Source organism: Erythrolamprus reginae, chromosome 10, assembly GCF_031021105.1.
Source record: "Erythrolamprus reginae isolate rEryReg1 chromosome 10, rEryReg1.hap1, whole genome shotgun sequence".
Classification (NCBI taxonomy): domain Eukaryota; kingdom Metazoa; phylum Chordata; class Lepidosauria; order Squamata; family Dipsadidae; genus Erythrolamprus; species Erythrolamprus reginae.
In genome coordinates, this window is record NC_091959.1 from 48806949 (window position 1) to 48826212 (window position 19264).

The 19264-nt window shown below is 41.2% G+C and overlaps 1 protein-coding gene across 1 annotated transcript; it reads left to right on the forward strand.

Annotated features, from left to right (window-relative positions):
* The first annotated feature begins 56 nt into the window (after nucleotides 1–56).
* On the forward strand, nucleotides 57–13945 carry RAD9B (RAD9 checkpoint clamp component B). Its single transcript, XM_070763268.1, has 11 exons — nucleotides 57–140; nucleotides 1332–1402; nucleotides 2275–2424; nucleotides 3036–3150; nucleotides 4541–4640; nucleotides 4829–4935; nucleotides 5486–5592; nucleotides 6419–6483; nucleotides 10986–11111; nucleotides 12703–12820; nucleotides 13629–13945. The coding sequence occupies exons 1-11, from the start codon at nucleotides 107–109 to the stop codon at nucleotides 13752–13754; spliced, it is 1119 nt and encodes a 372-aa protein (XP_070619369.1). The 5' UTR covers nucleotides 57–106; the 3' UTR covers nucleotides 13755–13945.
* The last annotated feature ends 5319 nt before the right edge of the window (nucleotides 13946–19264 follow it).

Here is a 19264-nt window from a genome sequence, read left to right on the forward strand (position 1 = left end):
CAGTCGAGATTTCCCGCTTTTTTTCCCTCTGAGGCGAGGACTTTTCAGACGTTTTTCAGACACGCGTGTTTGTGTGGGGGGGAGGGGAATCACCCTTCGTTTCACGATGAAGTGTGTCATTGGAGGCGCCCGTGTCAGAGGTAGAGCACCTCAAGACGGAAATGTAATCTTGCCAATTTCCCCTCAAATTCACACTCTCAGCCATGAATAATTTAATTTAATTTAATTGATTTATATGCCGCCCAAATTTAGGGCGGCTCACAACAATAAAATAATACAATACAATATTACAATAAAAGTCAAATAGTAAATAGTAAAAACAGTAAAACCCCATTAAATATATGTGTGTGTGTACATATATACTGTATATGTAGACACACACATGGGTGTGTAATTTTTTTAAAAAATTTATCAGATTGATAATTCCCATTTCCTTGTCCAAAGCAACTGTAACAGTTTACAGTTCCATAAAATCATAACATCAAAAGCATTAAAATTTGCAACAATTAAATTTATTGGTAAGTGTAAGAAGCAGAATAAAGTGCAACCCAAAAGATAGTATATAAATCCAATGGATAGGCAGGTAAGTAAATAGATACATAGAGATATAGAGAATCAATAGATGATAGATAGATAGATAGATAGATAGATAGATAGATAGATAGATAGATAGATAGAAGATAGATAGATAGGTAAGTAGGTAGGTAGTAGGTAGATAGATAGATAGATAGATAGATAGATAGATAGATAGATAGACAGACAGACAGACAGACAGACAGACAGACAGTGTAGATAGGTAAGTAGGTAGGTAGTAGGTAGATAGATAGATAGAAGATAGATAGATAGATAGATAGATAGGTAAGTAGGTAGGTAGTAGATAGATAGATAGATAGATAGATAGATAGATAGATAGATAGATAGATAGCAGTGATAATAAAATAGGGGTGAGGTGGGGGAAGACACATTAAATGGTTGTGGAATGAAGTTAGGTTATACCTGTTTTAAGGGGATAAATCGAAATAAGCAAAAAAAATTGCTGAGTTGAGTTTACAAATTAATTGGAATTGGGCATTCCCAGTCGGCTTCCTCATTGTGCAGCACTTCAACCAGATATATTGAAGTTCCTTGCACAATTAAAACTATAACCTTCATCGTGTATTTTACTATGAGTATGCCCACTAAAGCCCTCATTGTGTATTGGACAAAATCAATCAATCAATAAATTGGGCTGTCATCTAAACATGTTTAGCTAAAAGTCGCCCCCTTGTCCCCTTCCCAAATAGTTTTTGCATCGTGCAACATTAACGCCGCTTCCCAAATCTTTCCCGCAGTGTTTGGAAGAGCCCTGCATGCCATTGCGAGAATCAGCGATGAATTTTGGATTGACCCCAAGGAAAAAGGAGTGAGTAAATCTAGAAGATACAACTTTGGAACTGAGTCATAGGTTCCAGAGAAATGCACTGTCAATTGCCAGGCCAGGGTGCGGCTACCCGAGCATCCGTTGTGAATTAAGGAAAACCCCTGTTTTGCTCAGAAGGGCCTCATTTGGATGGGAGCCTTTGTACCAACTGCACAATGCCGTTTTCTTTCCCTGCCTTCTGCTTAAATGTTGCCCAGAATTCAATGTGTGATATACAAACACACACTGGACATTTGTGCAAAATGTGCTAGGATTTCCTCTGTTAAGTAATAAGAGACCTGTATTGCTAAATCTTGTGTTTTTCCTCTCACCGTCTGGAAAAATCCTAGCACAGTATAACAAAGATAACAGTTGGTTTTGAGAGTTGTTAAGAGTTAAGTTGAAGCAAGCAACCACTTTCAATGTTACCATATTATACATTATTTTTGCTTCTCTGTAACCAGCAGAACACCTAGATGCAATGACAGTTTTGCCCTGACTTCCATTACACTGCTAATTCCCATCACTGTTAAATAACTTACGAAAACTGTACTATTATTTTTATAATTCTTACAAGTACCTATCTCTTCCCACTTATGACTATATCTATAACCATGTTGCTTGTATGTCTCAATTATATTGTATTTATTTGTTTCCTAGTACGATTTGTTAGCTTATTAATAACCTTGACTAAGTGTTGTATCTTTTAATTCTTGATTAATGTATTTTATTCCCCTTATGTCCACTGAGAGCATCTGCACCAAAGACAAATTCCTTGTGTATCCAATCACACTTGGCCAGCAAAGAATGCTACTCTATTCTATTCTTAGGAGCAATAGAGTTAATACAGATACATCATTTCATCCTGTCCACAGCTTTTCCTGAGGACGGTAAATAGTTCTAGGTCGGCCTATGCCTGCGTCTTCTTTTCATCCATGTTCTTCCAAAGTTATTCCTATGGAAATGCCGCTGAACAGAGCTTGAATGGAGACACTGTTCAATTCACATGTAAATTAATAATCAAAGTAAGTTTCAACCAAATGAACGAAAAGCTGTTTCATTGCTACAAAAATACAGTTCTGTTTAGTTATGTATGTATGTATGATTAATTAATTAATTTTATTTATTTATTTTGTCCAATACACAATGAGGGTTTTACTGTATACACATAGTAAAATACATGATGAAGGTTATAGAGGAGATACTCATAGTAAAATATATCTAAGAATAATAGAAAAGAAGGTATAGGAATAGAACATATCAATGAAAGAATAGAAGAAGAGATATAGGAATAGAAGAAAGGTAGAGGAGATATAGGAGAGCAATAGGACAGGGGACGGAAGGCACTCTAGTGCACTTGTACTCGCCCCTTAAATGTATACTTTACCTCAAATATATATTTGGCCATTGTGTACTTTTCTTTGAGGAGAAGAATAATTTATTGCAGCTAGTAAAACTTTGGAAAAGGAGGATATATCACTTTCTAACATTAGTAATGGGGTGTGTGTGAAATTCGAATTACTATGCCTAAGAAAACAAGACATAAGCTGATTCATACGGTTGTGCTGCGAGAGGATTCTGTAGTCATTATTTTCCCCCTTGAAATCCCTGCAATTAATACCGTTTTTCATTTCAGGCCGTTCTGCCTTTATTCCGATGCTTGCACACAATGGAAAGAAATGTGGAAAAGTGCAACATTTACACAGACGCGAACAATTGCCATATTGTTTTTAAGCTATTCTGCAAACATGGTACGTGTGTGTGATCTTGCCAGTCTTACATGAAAGGCAACATTAAAAATGTTATCTGTCAGGATTTAAAGAACTCCTCCCCGCCTTGGCTTTGGGTGGGAGATATTTTGACTGTGGAATTTTCCAAATATCCCCAAAAATTGAATGCACAAAAGGAGGATTTGAAATTAAATTGCCCCTGGATTTGATCCTCTGAAAAGCTTTTGAGATAAAAACGGGCTCGTTTACAAAGATGGCTCACTTACAACTCAACACCCTGGGATTAAATCAATCAACGGCATTTACATCAGTTATAGTTATTAACTATGCTACAGCTGGATCAGGTGGCACTATATTTTTAATTAAGTCTGCATGCTGTGGAAGCCATTACTGGGAAAAAAAAGAATCCTAGCCCTTTAGAAAAATTCAAACTCTGTTGTATGTTGTCCACCAGAGAGCAACCAATGGCCTCTTTTTATCAGCACAGGTCTACAATGGAGTTGGGTGGTCAGATGCTATGAAAAGCAGATGATTGATTTTCCTTTATGAACAGGTGGTATTTTTTTAAAAATCGCCATTTTATTAAGGTTCTTTTCGGACAGCTGCTAAATTCAGCAAGCTTCTACATCCACCACTTCTTGCTTTGGAGAAGATGGGCTCAGGCAGAGAAATTGTCAAGGCCATTCTCAAATCTTTTTCTTTTGGATAGTTATTTTTGTTTGACCTCCTGAGCCCAGAATGTTTTTGCTCTCAGATTATATGGCAGATAGATAACCCATTTGGATAAAGGGGAATTTTTGTAGCTCAGGATTGAAAAGAAGGGCCCTTGGTTCTCTTCTGAACTTGGTTTTCTTGCAGAAGTTTCATGAGCCAAGCTAAAGTAACGCCATCAGTGATAATATTAGTATACAGTGTTCCCTCGATTTTCGCAGGGGATGCGTTCCGAGACCGCCTGCGAAAGTTGAATTTCCACGAAGTAGAGATGCGGAAGTAAATACACTATTTTTGGCTATGAACAGTATCCCAAGCCTTCCCTTAAGACTTTAAACCCCTAAATTACAATTTCCCATTCCCTTAGCAACCGTTTAGATTATTACTCACCATGTTTATTAAAGTTTAATTTAAAAAATATTTATTAAAGGTGGATGAAAGTTTGGTGATGACATATGACGTCATCAGGTGGGGAAAACCGTGGTATAGGGAAAAAACCGTGAAGTATTTTTTAATTAATATTTTTGAAAAACCGTGGTATAGACGCTCCGCAAAGTTCGAACCCGCGAAAATCGAGGGAACACTGTACTTCCTATTTAATCATGCTGAAATAAACATAACTCTCAATCAATTCATTTCACGCTGGTTTCGGGTAGCCTGCAGGGAGACTTGGATTTCAATCCCTATTCTTTTCCATCAGGTGTCGTGAAAACTCATAGTTTGGCTTTCCAGGAGTGTCAACCTCTTCAAGCTGTGTTTGCAAAACATTTGTGTACCAATGTATTGAGAGTCCATTCCAGGTAACATAATAGGCCCATTAGCAATTGGCTTATTTTGTCATGGTTAATCTTGTGTATTGAATGAAATGAAAATGATTGCTTGTCACTCACAGGATCTTGGTCTTATTAATTCAGAGGGGGGGGGGGATTTAATAGGAGCTGCCCAATTTGTAAGCGGAATTAATTATCCATGTTTTTGTAAATTTCAGGCAGCTGTCTAATATGCTGATTCACTTTCCGACGTACCAAGAAGAAATAACTTTAGGTGTTACGCCAATGAAAGTTTGCTTCAAGACTTATATAGAGGATGAAATTGGTGAGGATTGTGCTTCCGTGAGATACAATTTTGAATTTGTAAAATCCCTGAATGCAAGAAGTTTATTTATTTATTTTGTCAAGTACCAAATAATGTCTACTAAATATTCAAAAAGCAGAAAACTTAAAAACTTTTTAAAAAATAAACAATAGTGAAATATACCCTGTTCACTCTTTTATAAACAGAAGCCACAATGAAAGAAACATTCAAAATTGCTCTAATAATGGCGTTCAATTTTCTTACAATTAGATAGGTTTAATAGTTAGGAAGCTGTCCATTTCTGCACCTAAATTCAGCATATTAATCCGATCTATGATTTAATTGTGGTGATGTTTTCTTTTCTGATATTTGCAGTGGTTCTGCATTCACTTCAGATATATTATTTTGTGCCATGTATTTGTTGAAAGTTCACCCTTTGGGATGGAAATGGTCACCACCAGTCCTGCGTTGTACGCTAATCAAATTTTTATTAACCATTCTCAAGAATTCTCAACCAACCTTTGTTTTTTAAAGGTCATTTTTTAATCCCACATCATTCTTATTTCGACAGACGTTGCAAAGGCACCGCATACAGAAATCCATCTCAGTCCTGACGAATTTGAATATTTTCAAGTTGGAGTAGATTCAGAGGTCACTTTTTGCCTTAAAGAACTGCGGGTAATATGGCTGATTCTACTGTTTTGATCGTAGCGTGTACTTCATAAAAATCTGATAGAGCAGAGGTCTTCAAACTTGGCAACTTTAAGACTTGTGGACTTCCAACTTCCAGAATTCAGGGAGTTGAGGTCCACAAGTCTTAAAGTTGCCAAGTTTGGGGACCCCTGTGCTAGAGTGTCTCATTTGCACAGCAGCATTAGAATAGAATAGAATACAATAGAGTAGAGTATAGTATAGTAGAATAGAATAGAATAAATATAATAGGATAGAATAGAAAAGTAGAATAGAATAGAATAGAATTTTATTGTGATTTTATTCACGTGATTGGACACACAAGGAATTTGTCTTGGTGCATATGCTCTCAGCGTACATAAAAGAGAAAGATATATTTGTCAAGAATCATGTAGTACAATGATTAGGAAAAGAGAGATAACGGAGCAAAAGCTACTCCGATATTCTTTTAATGCTGTTCTTGTATCCTACGGAACTCAGCATTTTATATGCAGCCACAAAGGGCCAGATGTCTCCCCCTCCCCCTTAAATCTTAATTTAATTTAACTTATTCAATTTCTGTGTCGCCCAATCCCATAGGACTCAGGCCGGATTGCAGCAATAAAAAAATACAATAGTACAATAATTAAAAAAGAAGTCAAGCATCAACAGTAAATAAAACCCCATTATAACTCAAACAAATCCATTATGAAACCCCCAAAATCCCCCCCAATCTAATCTTGTAATAAATGCTGCAGGGGCAAGCATTGGAATGCATTATCTTCTACCCCCCCTGAGAGAGCTGAATTAACTCCCCTCTTTCACTTATGTTTAGGGTCTTCTGGTGTTTGCAGAAGCTCTCAGCGTCCCAGTCTCTGTTCATTTTGATGTATCTGGAAAGTAAGTGGATCTTTATCCTTTTAAGAAAGCGGTGCCCTATTTTATGGCCTCGTTTTAAAACAGTGTTTTTCAACCAGTGTGCCGCGGCACACTAGTGTGCCGCGGGACATGGTCAGGTGTGCTGCGAGCTCGGCCCGGCTGGGGCTTCCCTGGCGGTGACGGCAAGTGAGCATTTGGGGCCTGGTGGGAGGGCACCGGCCACTGTTGCCTCTAAGCTGTGTGGGCGTGCACCCACGCAGCCACTAGGAAACCCCCTCCCCCGCAAAAACTTTTGAAGGGGTGCAAAGCCACGCAGTCCCGAATCACTCCCTTCTCCGGCCAGCAAAGCCACTTTCCCAGGCAGCCGGCTTGCTGGCTGGGACTGTGTGGCTTTGCACCATGACGACAACAACGGTGCCGTGGCAGCCTTCAAGTTGGGCATGCTACTGGGAGGCGGAGGTGGTGCGTGGCCGGGCGCTGAGTGCCGTGGACGCCTGGGAGGGCAAAGGGGTGGATGTGGCTGCTGCCTCTTAGCTGCAGAGCTGGAATGGGGTGGAGGCGAAGGTGGAGTCCGTGCTGGGGCCATTCAGGGCCGCTGATCCAGGGGGCCGCAGACCGCCAAGTCGCCCTCCACTCTCTCTACGCTCTCGCTCTCTCTTTCTCTCTCTGTTGCCTGCGTGGTGTACGAGAGAGAAAGAGAGAGAGGAAAAGGAGGAGAGAGAGAAAGAAAGAGATAGAGAGAAAGAAAGCAAGAGAGAGAGAGAGGAAGAGAGAGAGAAAGAAAGCAAGAGAGAAAGAAAGCAAGAGAGAGAGAGAGAGAGAAAGCAAGGGAGAGAGAAAGAGAGAAAGTGTGTGAGCGAGAAAGCAAGAGAGAATAAGAGAGATTGCAAGAGAGACAGAGAAAGAGAGAAAGAGAAAGAATGCAAGAGAGAGAAAGCAAGAAAGAGAGAAAGGGGGAGAAGGAGAGAGAGGGAAAGACATAGAGGGAGGGGAAGAGGGAGAGAGAAAGAGCAAAAAAGATAGGAAGGAAGGAAGGAAGAGGGATGGAGAGAGAGAGGGAAAGAAAGAGGGAGGGAGAGAGAAATAGGGCGAAAGGGAGGAAGAGAGGGTATTTTTGTCCAAACTTTTTTTAGCCGCCCCCCCCCTGCTCAATGTTCCCCATGATTTTGTAAATGTGAATAATGTGCCGCGGCTCAAAAAAGGTTGGGAAACTTCGCGAATAGCCTATACCACGGTTTTTCAAAAAATATTAATTAAAAAATACTTCATGGTTTTTTTCCCTATACCACGGTTTTTCCCACCCGATGACGTCATATGTCATCACCAAACTAATAATTTTTGCAAATAAATAACAAAAAAAAAAATTATTGTTAATAAATAATTATGTTTATAAATATCAGGATCACTAAGTGTTTTATTCAATGGTGAGTACCAGTAATAATGGTGAGTAAAGGGTTGTTAGGGGAATGGGAAATGGTAATTTAGGGGTTTAAAGTGTTCAGGGAAGGCTTGTGATACTGTCCATAGCCAAAAATGGTGCATTTACTTCCGCATCTCTATTTTGCGGAAATTCAACTTTCGCGGGCGGTCTCGGAATGCATCCCCAGCGGAAATCGAGGGAACACTGTACACTTCTAAGGATTGCCGTATGCGCGCTGTACAAGAAGCATGCACGCTAATAGCATGGCAGCACCCAATTAAGGTGTGGAATTTTTTCTGGAAGAAAGGAAGGCTGTGCTGAGAACTATCCTGTTTATTGCCACGATCCTACTGTCCCTCTTTTCCAAGACATACAGACCGTTGCAATAGAAAGACATTCTTATATACACTGCTCAAAAAAAATAAAGAGAACACTTAAAACAACACAATAGAACTCCAAGTCAATCAAACTTCTGTGAAATCAAACTGTCCACTTAGGAAGCAACACTGATTGACCATCAATTTCACCTCCTGTTGTGCACACTCAACTTCGTACAGAACAAAGTATTCAATGAGAATATTTCATTCATTCAGATTTAGGATGTGTTATTTGAGTCTTCCCTTTATTTTGGGGGGCAGTATCTTTTGAGGTTAAGAGGCAGGAAACCAGATTCAACAGGTTTTGGGGACATGTCTGAACAAAGGGAAACTTTTCTATTTGCAAACAAAAGTTCTGCTTTTGTGGCAAAGCGGAAACTTAAGGGTTCCATTGTTAAGGAGATAAACCGGCATGTGATCGATCTTGATCTGAATGGAATTCCTGGCTTTTGGAAAAAAGAAAAGTACCTTTTTTAAGAAACATAGAAGCATAGAAGACTGAGGGCAGAAAAAGACCTCATGGTCCATCTAGTCTGCCCTTATACTATTTCCTGTATTTTATCTTAGGCTGCCTTGTCCTCTAAACCAGTGTTTTTCAACCAGTGTGCCGAGGCACACTAGTGTGCCGCAAGACATGGTCAGGCGTGCCACGAAGAAGGAAGCTCAGGTTCCAATCTCGCAACTTTTTGCTTAGAGCAAGAGAGAGAGAGAGAGAGAAAGAGAGAGAAAGAAAGCAAGAGTGAGTGAGAGAGAGAGAGAGAGAAAAGGAGAGGAAGGGAGAGAGAGAAATGAGCAAAAAGGGAGGAAATAAAGAAATGAGAAAATGATTGAGGCAGAGAATGAGAGGAAAGAGAGAGAAACAAAAGAGAGAGAGAAGTGACTCTTGATTTAAAGAATATGATAAAAAAGCACCCAAAGAATAAGAGAGAAAAAAACCCCAGCCCTCACTTAATTTTGGAAATGGTTCAAGAGTGTGTATACACACACACACAAGGGGGGAGGAGACAGGGATGGAAAAAAGAGAGGAGAGTGTCTTAGAGTGTCATTTTGTGTCATTTTGGTTGGTGGTGTGCCCCAGGATTTTGTAAATGTAAAAAATGTGCCGTGGCTCAAAAAAGGTTGAAAATCACTGCTCCAAACCAGTGTTTCCCAACCTTGGCAACTTGAAGATATCTGGACTTCAACTCCCAGAATTCCCCAGCCAGCAGCTGGGGAATTCTGGGAGTTGAAGTCCAGATATCTTCAAGTTGCCAAGGTTGGGAAACACTGCTGTAAACAGACAGGTAAGCCTCTAGCCATTATAGCCCTGATAGGATTACAAAACCTATTTCAGCAATCAGAACATGAATCCCCTGGGGCTGATTCTATTTTGCATATGCAAATAAGGGAGCGGGAAAGAGGGAAGAAGGAAGAGGTTGCAAAAGGAGGCAGGAGGGGGAGAGAGGCAGGGCAGAGGGTGGGGGAAGCTACAAACATTCCCCTTTATTGGTGGTGGGGGGAGAATTTGCAGCTTTCTTTCATTATCTCAGCACCTCCAGGCCTGCAATTGGTAAATGAAAAATTGAATGCGAGTAAGGAACATTGTTAGTGCTCACGGTCACTCATGCCCTCATCACCTCGAGGCTCGACTACTGTAATGCTCTCTACGTGGGGCTACCCTTGAAAAATGTTCGGAAACTTCAGATCGTGCAGAATGCAGCTGCGAGAGCAATCATGGGCTTCCCCAAATATGCCCATGTTACTCCAACACTCCGCAGTCTGCATTGGTTGCCAATCAGTTTCCGGTCACAATTCAAAGTGTTGGTTATGACCTATAAAGCCCTTCATGGCACCGGACCAGAATATCTCCAGGACCGCCTTCTGCTGCACGAATCCCAGCGACCGATTAGGTCCCACAATCGGCCTTCTCCGGGTCCCATCAACTAAACAATGTCGGTTGGTGGGCCCCGGGGGAAGAGCCTTCTCTGTGGCGGCCCCGATTCTCTGGAACCAATTCCCCCCAGAGATTAGAACTGCCCCCACCCTCCTTGCCTTTCATAAACAACTTAAAACCCACCTCTGCCGCCAGGCATGGGGGAATTGAGATCCTCTTTCCCCCTAGGCCTTTACAAGTCTATGCATGGTATGTATGTTTGTATGTTTGGTTTTTATATTAATAGATTTTTAATCATTTCTAATACCCAATTACTATTGTACACTGTTTTTTTATTTTTTTATTTTTTTTATTGATTATATACAAAAATATACACAGAAACGATACAAAACAGTATGAACAAGACAAGGTGTTCTTATCATATGCGTCTAATTGTTGTTTTCATTAAGATCGAACAAACCACATTCAACACTAACAATGAACATAAGACAACCCTTTCCCTCCCCCCCCCCTCTGCCAACCTGCAGTTATATTTGTTTTTTATTTTTCCGGTTGTTCTGTCAGCGGAATCCTACACTGTTTTATTGTCGCTGTTAGCCGCCCCGAGTCTCCGGAGAGGGGCGGCACACAAATCCAATAAATAAATAAATAGTTATATCGTGCTAAGATGGATTGGCAAGCTGTACTTTAGTCATGGATGGGGGGGGGGGGAGTTGACACATGGATGCAATTTAAGAAACGGTTCCCTTTGTGCATCTGTCTGCGAGGCCAACCAGCCCCTGCGTGGGTGCAGATCCTGCCCTTTCGTCTTAGCTGCATAACCTTTTTTTAAATATTTTTTTTGCATTTCAAGGCCAGTCGCCTTCAGCATTGAGGACACCGTAATAGAAGCCCTGTTTGTTTTGGCCACTTTGTCCGATACTCCCGAAAGCTACAAGACGGCCAGTAAACCAACATGCCTTGAACAAAGCCAAAACAGGTAACCAAAGCGGCCAAAACAGGTTACTTTCAGGCCAAGATTTCTTGAAAAACACTCCATTTTAGATAAGGGGGGGGGGTCTATCGCAGCAGGGAGAGAGGAGGGGAAAAGTCACGTTCCTGGGAGCCAACTTCATAGAAGGATATTTTTGTCATCGTCCGAAGAATATCCCAAGCAGCCGGCAGTATTCCAGGTTCTGCAGGCAGCCAAGTCAGGTCTGTCTACATGCCAGAGCTTAAGCCAGATGAGAAAAATGTCCCTCACGGTGACCTTTGGGGAAAATTACCTTTTTCGTCCAGTCAAACGCACTTACAAACAATCCTAATAATTTAAACTGCTCCTCACAGTGTTCAACAAGGGCTCAATGTGACTGAAAGCAAGTGGAGTTTGCAAATAAGCCCAGCTGTTTATCAGCAACTTGCTTCTGGATATTGATCAAATTGAAGGGGTCCAAAGACGGGCTACAAAAACGGTGGAAGGTCTTCAGCATGAAACTGATCAGGAAAGACTTCATGGACTCTATCTGTATAGTCTGGAGGACAGAAGGAAAAGGGGACATGATCGAAAGATCATTTAAATAGTTTAAAGTGTTAAATAAGGTTCAGGAGGGAAGTGTTTTTAATAGGAAAGTGAACACAAGGACAAGGGTTAGTTGGGGGAAAGATTAAAAGCAACGTGAGAAAATATTATTTCACTGAAAGAGTAGTAGATGCTTGGAACAAACTTCCAGCAGACGTGGTTGGTACATCCACAGTGACTGAATTTAAACATGCCTGGGATAAACATAGATCCATCCTGAGATAAAATACAGGAAATAGTATCAGGGCAGACTAGATGGACCATGGGGTCTTTCTCTGCCGTCAATCTTCCATGTTTCTATGCTTTGCAAAGCAACTCAGAGCCAGGTGCAATCTATGTCTCTGTTGCCCGGAGCTGAACAAGACTTGCCTTTACAAACCTCTCCCCTCCTTAAAACTTAAAAAACTGTCAGATGGTGCCAACATCTTGCCCAAATATGGTGCGTGCCACACATCTATTGAGCCTCCACTCAACGGAAAGAAGATAATCTTAGAACAGGCCCCAAGGGGCCCTTAGAGGCTCTCCAGGACACAGCTCCAGGGTGAGGTTTCTAAAATTTATTTATTTATTTTATTAGATTTGTATGCCGCCCCTCTCCTTAGACTCGGGGCAGCTAAGAACAGCAAAAAGACTATATGAACAAATCTAATATTAAAAGTAATGTAAAAAACCCCCAATTTAAAAAACCAATCATACATACAAGCATACCATGCATAAATTTTATAAGCCTAGGGGGAGGGAAAGTCTCAATTCCCCCATGCCTGACGACAGAGGTGGGTTTTAAGGAGCTTACGAAAGGCTAGGAGGGTGGGGGCAACTCTGATATCTGGGGGGAGTTGGTTCCAGAGGGCCGGGGCCGCCACAGAGAAGGCTCTTCCCCTGGGTCCCGCCAAACAACATTGTTTAGTCGACGGGACCCGGAGAAGGCCAACTCTGTGGGACCTAACTGGTCGCTGGGATCAGCCACCGGTAGGGGAAATCCTGACACGAGTCCATCTTGATGACGTTTTAGGGGCCCTGCTGTAGAGAGAAGTAATCAACACATCGCCAGTTGCAGGAGAAACACCTCCACGCCTCCCTCGCAGGGCTGTTCCACAGGACAGGAACCACCTTGTCCCAACTATAATAAGGTAAAAAAAGAAATCAAGGCCCCCCCCCCAAAAAAAGTTTCACATTTTATGCTGCTGCCTCTTAGCTTTTACAGGCAAAGTGGAAGCTGCTGATGAAAGGATTGAATTGCCTTAGTGAATTCAATCCAGTGGCTCTTTTGGAATAGAATAGAATTCTTTATTGGCCAAGTGTGATTGGACACACAAGGAATTTGCCTTTGGTTCATAGGCTCTCAGTGGACATAAAAGAAAAGAGACATTTGTCAAGAATCATGAGATACAACACGTAATGTTTATAGAGGTCAAATAAGCAATGAGGAAACAATATTAATAAAATTCTTAAGGATACAAGCAACAAGTGACAGTCATACGTCATAAGTGGGAGGAAATGGGTGATAGGAATTATGAGAAAAAACTAATAGTAATAGTAGTGCAGCATTAGTAAACAGTTTGACAGTGTTGAGGGAATTATTTGTTTAGCAGAGTGATGACGTTCGGGAAAAAACTCTTCTTGTGTCTAGTTGTCTTGGTGTGCAGGGCTCTGTAGCCACGTTTTGAGGGTAGGAGTGGAAACGGTTTATATCCAGGATGCGAGGGGTCAGTCAATATTTTCCCTGCCCTCTTTTTTGACTCGTGCAATATACAGGTTTATCCTAATGAATCAGCTAAAAAAGAGAATTGCAAAGAGCTGAGTTTGGCCTGGCCTTCCAGTAATTACAAGAGATTCAACGTGATCCGTTTTTTGATCCCAGGTGGTTATGGCTACATGCAGTTTCTAGACTTGGCTCAAAGTCCCAGTGATGGTTCCTTTTTTCCCCCTTCTCCCCAGTTTTATTCCTTGTTCTTTGGAGCAGTTTCCCCTAATGAGCAAAACGATGCTAATTTGCTTCACAACCTGGCATCGGTGAGTGACACAGAAGATGGCGCCCACGGGCAGTTCTCCCCGACGTTTTAACTAGAGGAAAGTGCAATTTTTGCTCAGTTTAGGTGTTGAACATATGCTGCTAATGCTTCCTACTTGACCAACTTGTTTTCTGCCAAATGTGTTGTTGTTGTATCTCCAGCCTATGGATGTTGTCGTAACTTTGTTCAGAATCCTTTAGTTAGTTGGATGAGATTAAACAAAAATAAACCTCTTTTGGTCTAGGTGTGTATAATATTCAGTGGTGGAAGGTCTTAAGCATAAAACGTATCAGGAAAGACTTCATGGACTCCATCTGTAGAGTCTGGAGGACAGAAGGAAAAGGGGGGACATGATCGAAAGATTTTAATATGTCAAAGGGTTCAATAAGGTTCAGGAGGGAAGTGTTTTTAATAGGAAAGTGAACCCAAGAACAAGAACAATCTTGAGGTTAGTTGGGGGAAAGATCAGAAGCAACGTGAGAAAATATGATTTGACTGAAAGAGTAGTAGATCCTTGGAACAAATTTCCAGCAGACGTGGTTGGCAAATGCACAGTAACTGAATTGAAACATGCCTGGGATAAACTTAGATCCAACCTAAGATAAAATACAGGAAATAGTATAAGGGCAGATGAGGTGGACCAGGAGGTCTTTTTCTGCCGTCAATCTTCTATGTTTCTATGAATGAGGAAGGAAGGGAGGAAGGAAGGAAGACAAATAAGGAAGGAAGGAAAGAAGAGTCCACAGGAACTGAATTGAAACATGCCTGGGATAAACCTAGATCCACCCTAAGATAAAATACAGAAAATAGTATAGATGAGGTGGACCAGGAGGTCTTTTTCTGCCGTCAGTCTTCTATGTTTCTATGGCCTTCCTTCAATGTGTGGAAAACATGCGAGTTCCATTTTGGGGGGGTTTCAAAAACCAGAGTGAATATATTACAATTAACTTTAAAAAGCATCGTAGGGTGTATCCCGTGTGCCTCTGCAATGTTTCGTAGAGCGCGTTCAGCCATTCTGTCGTCAAGAGGCATTCAGCAGCTTTAAGCCTTCCTGGCTGGCAGTTACCCACAGCAACCTAACAAAAGGCAATTAATCACACAGTGTTGCTGCTGCCTGGGCTCCTTCTTTAAGATCTGCTCCAGAGAAGAAGAAGAAGAAGGAAGGCCGCTTTTGAAAGCAAAGCGAAACCAGGAATGGAGAATGGAGACCCTGTTTCTCTAGCAGCAGAGCGCTTATTAAACTCCCCCAAACATCCATAAAATGCCCTTCTTCTTTTTTGGAGAAAGACATATGTCCCTTTGCTCCTTCCACTGAATTCCTCATTGGACAGAGATATTTAAAGTTTAAATTTTAGTGTCTTGCTGAGGACGTGTGACCTGCCAGGATAAATATTGCACAACAAGCAGATAACTGTACGAAAGATCAAGATATTCCTTTTTATTTTATTTATTTATTTGCTTTGTAACGTGTCAAGCTCCCATTTAATTTTCTTAAGTCAAAATGTTCCGTAAAGAACATGGGTTAGCCTCTGATAGGAGAAAAGCCTTCTCTGTGGCGGCCCCGACCCTCTGGAACCAGCTCCCCCCAGATATCAGAGTTGCCCCCACCCTCCTAGCCTTTCGCAAGCTCCTTAAAACCCACCTCTGTCGTCAGGCATGGGGGGAATTGAGATTTTCCCTTCCTCCTAGGCTTATAGAATTTATACATGGTATGCTTGTATGTATGAGTGGTTCTTTAAATTGGGGTTTTTTAGATTATTTTTAATATTAGATTTGTTTACATTGTCTTTTTTATTGTTGTTAGCTGCCCCGAGTCCTCGGAGAGGGGCGGCATACAAATCTAATAAATACCAATACAAATTCCTTTTATATTACATTTTTAAAAGGAATTTGCTTAGTGAAAGAAAATAAAAGGTCAGCATATGCTTGGAACAGCTCTTTCTTGGCTTTCAAAGGAGCTGTTTTGAGACCTGTGGACTTCGATTCCCAGAATTCCCCATGCTGGCTGTGGAATTCTGGGAGTCGAAGTCCACACGTCTTCAATCTGCCAAGGTTCGGAAGCAGGGATGAAAAATAGAAGGGGAAAGACAAAATCGCAAGAGACCAAGCACAACAGTCGCAATTCAAGGAAGCCCCCATATATATTGTATAAATACTATATTTATTAAATATCTTTACAGTTCATTTAAATGTATTTACAGATACTATTCTCGCACAAATTATACTCCAGACATTCAATTCACATAATTTAAATTTCCTCTTTTTTTTAAAAGGTAAGTTATACAGGTCACGATAGTCTCACTTAACAAGAAAAACGGCATCCTCATTAGATCAGTTATCCTCGTCAGGAGAAGGAAATTAAAACAAAACAAAATAAAAAGGCAAAACAAACCCAGGTCTGGATGGAGTCCGGTCTCCCGTAGGAACAAGCCCTTCCCACCATTTCTTAGTTCTGCTCCCACCGTGGATGGTTTTGTTCCCCCCCCCCCAAATCCCTTTCTCCTTCCAAGTGGCCTCCTTTTCCCATTTGATCTTTGCTGCTGCAAGAGAGATCGAATGGGAAAGTTAAGCAGGATCCGGAGAGGCTCCCAAAAAAATGGGAGAGAACTTTCTGCAACGGGGGGGTGGACTGGGAGGCTGGCAAAGCCCCCCTCACTTCAAGGAAGAGATGGGTAAAGATGTCCAGCATCCCAGGCCCAGCTTTTTTTTGGGGGGGGGGGAGGACAGAGTCCCCCTCTGCCACACAGCAGACTTGGAGGGAGGGCAGCGGTGCTACAAAGAAGGGGAGGGCTGGGAAAACCTTTGCCCACCCCACCCTCAAGAAATCCAGCCAGCTCCGGATCCCACTGGTGATGCGGCCACCCCCACCCTGAGAAAAGAAGATGCAAAGAAGCCCCCTCCTCATTTAAGAGCATCAGAGTCCCCTTCCTTCCCCTTTCACGTCTGGGCTGGCAATTTTCCAAGACCCCGGAGCTGCTCCAATGACCCAGGGGGTTCCTCACACATGACCCCCCCCAAAAGCAAGCTGGGATCTGTCTCTCCTCCTCAAGGTGCCCCCCCCATTTTAAGAGGAGAATTCCTAAGCCCAGATCGCGCTCCGGGTAGAAGCGTGTTACCAAGGCCAGGAGACTCGCCTTTTTTCCCCCCCTTATTTTTTGCTCTCTTTTTTGTAAAAAAAATAAAATTCTTGTGCGCAGACAGCTTCAAGTTCCTGGGGAAGAAATCGGGGGTCTCTTAGGATTGAAGGCTCACGTCTTCAAATAAGGGAAGGGAGCCGGGATATCTCAAAACATGCAATAGGATTTATTTATAATACAGTATTGCTTTTTTAAAAAAACAGGTGGCTGGAAAGCTATAAACTCCACGGGGGTCTTTGGTGTCCCAAAGGGGAGGATTGGGGGGGACGGGACGATGCACGTTTTAAAAATCCAATCTGATCATGGCTAAAAAAAACCCCCGGCCCGAAGGAACCAATGGCTTTACAGCTACTGCTAAGAGTAGAAATTGCTTTAAACGAAACAAAGCCCGAACTTTTCATTCAAGGCTTAGGAATCCATCCGTGGCTACTTCTAAATCAATGTTGCTCAACCTTGGCAGCGGTCAAGGGGGTGGACTTTGACTCCCAGAATCCCCCCACAGCTGGCAGGGGGAATTCTGGGAGTTGAAGTCCACCCGTTTTAAAAAGCTGCCAAGGTTAAGAAAAAAAGTGTTTTAAAGCACTTCCCCCCACCCTCCATAGCCAGCCAACCATTGCAGAAATGGCAGGAAGAATATAACCCCTGCTTGATGATCTCTAGAGATCCAGGACAGTGGGAAAAATGGGGGGGGGGGGGGGAGTTGGTAGCTCTTCGGGGTTTGCTCTCAAAATAAAGAGATGGCACCAGCAACACGCAAATCCCCAAGGCAGAGCGTGCCCACCCCTCCAACGAAACGGGAAAGGGGTTGCATAAAGACCTATTAATATACAATTTCTAGCAGAAGGTACTTAGGCCCAGCTGGTTCAGGGTCAGGATAAGGGGAGGGGGGTTTGAAATGGTTTGTACAACGTTATAACAGGCCGTGGTTGTTTTTTCTCTTAATATATTATGCGATTTTCATAATCCATTCATTGTATGCCACCCTGTATCCGTACCCCACAAAACCGATCAGTTTCGACAAGCTACGTTGTTAAGGCAATCTGGACAAAAGGAAGGGGGGGGGGGGAAGTGATTTTTAAAAGAAAACTGGAAAAGTAAGTTGGTTGGAAAGGCTTCTAAAAAAATGAATTATTATTATTATTATTATTCTTTTTGCCCCTTATCATCGCAAAATGAAATGCCTGTTGGAAGCAGGATGCCTTGAAACAAACCACATGTACATGGTACATGTTAAATTATAAATAAAAGCCTCGACACAATTATGCAAATGTACAACCACCACAAATAATTTTTTTAAACCGGCTGAGGTAACCTCAAACATATACAGTTTTAACAGAATAAACCTGGCAGTTTAAAAAAAAAGAACTATTTTTAAGTTTTTCTTTTTTTTAAGAAAAAAGGACGGCTGCTCTCACTTTGACCAGATGGTCAACTAAACGTCAACGTGACCCAACTTACGGTATAAAACATGGCTTTTCGTTGCGAAGGACTTTTTGTTTCTCCCACAGGCAGAAAAGAACAACAGAAAATTAATGGAAAAACTGACCGAGATTTTTATACATACCTCTAGGCGTTATGGGTGTAAATAAAAACAGCTCTTTTTGTTTTTTCACACCAGCTTAGAAAAACGGGGTAGGGGAACTTATCAGCGACTGAGGAATTGGACTGAGTGTGTGTCGATGCAAAAAAAGTAAATATATATATATATATATATATATATATATATATATATATATATATATATATATATATATATATATGTTTTCGTAAATTTTCACGGGTATATGTATGTAGATTGTTCTGAGTTCGGGTTTTGCCCTGTGTAATGTTTTGCATGTCTATGCGACGTTTCGGTAAAATCACATTTACCATCATCAGGCTGGAGTTCCAATCTCTGTGTTTTTGCAAAAACACAGAGATTGGAACTCCAGCCTGATGATGGTAAATGTGATTTTACCGAAACGTCGCATAGACATGCAAAACATTACACAGGGCAAAACCCGAACTCAGAACAATCTACATATATATATATATATATATATATATATATATATATATATATATATATATATATATATATATATATGTTTTTCTTATGTCGGATCACCCTGGTATATTTTTAAGGAACGTCACAGCTCCTTTTTTTGCCTCTAGGCCCAACCCAGGGCCACTGCAAGGCAGTAATATATTTATAGCCGACAAACTATATTTTGTATGTGTTAAATGTTTTTAGCTGGAATTTTAAAATTAAGGGACACTAGGAATGGATCTATCCTAGTCTCCCTTAATTTTAAAATTCCAGCTAAAAACATTTAACATATATATATATATATATATATATATATATATATATATATATATATATATATATATATGTTGAATGTTTATAGCTGGAATTTTAAAATTAAGGGAGACCAGGATAGAT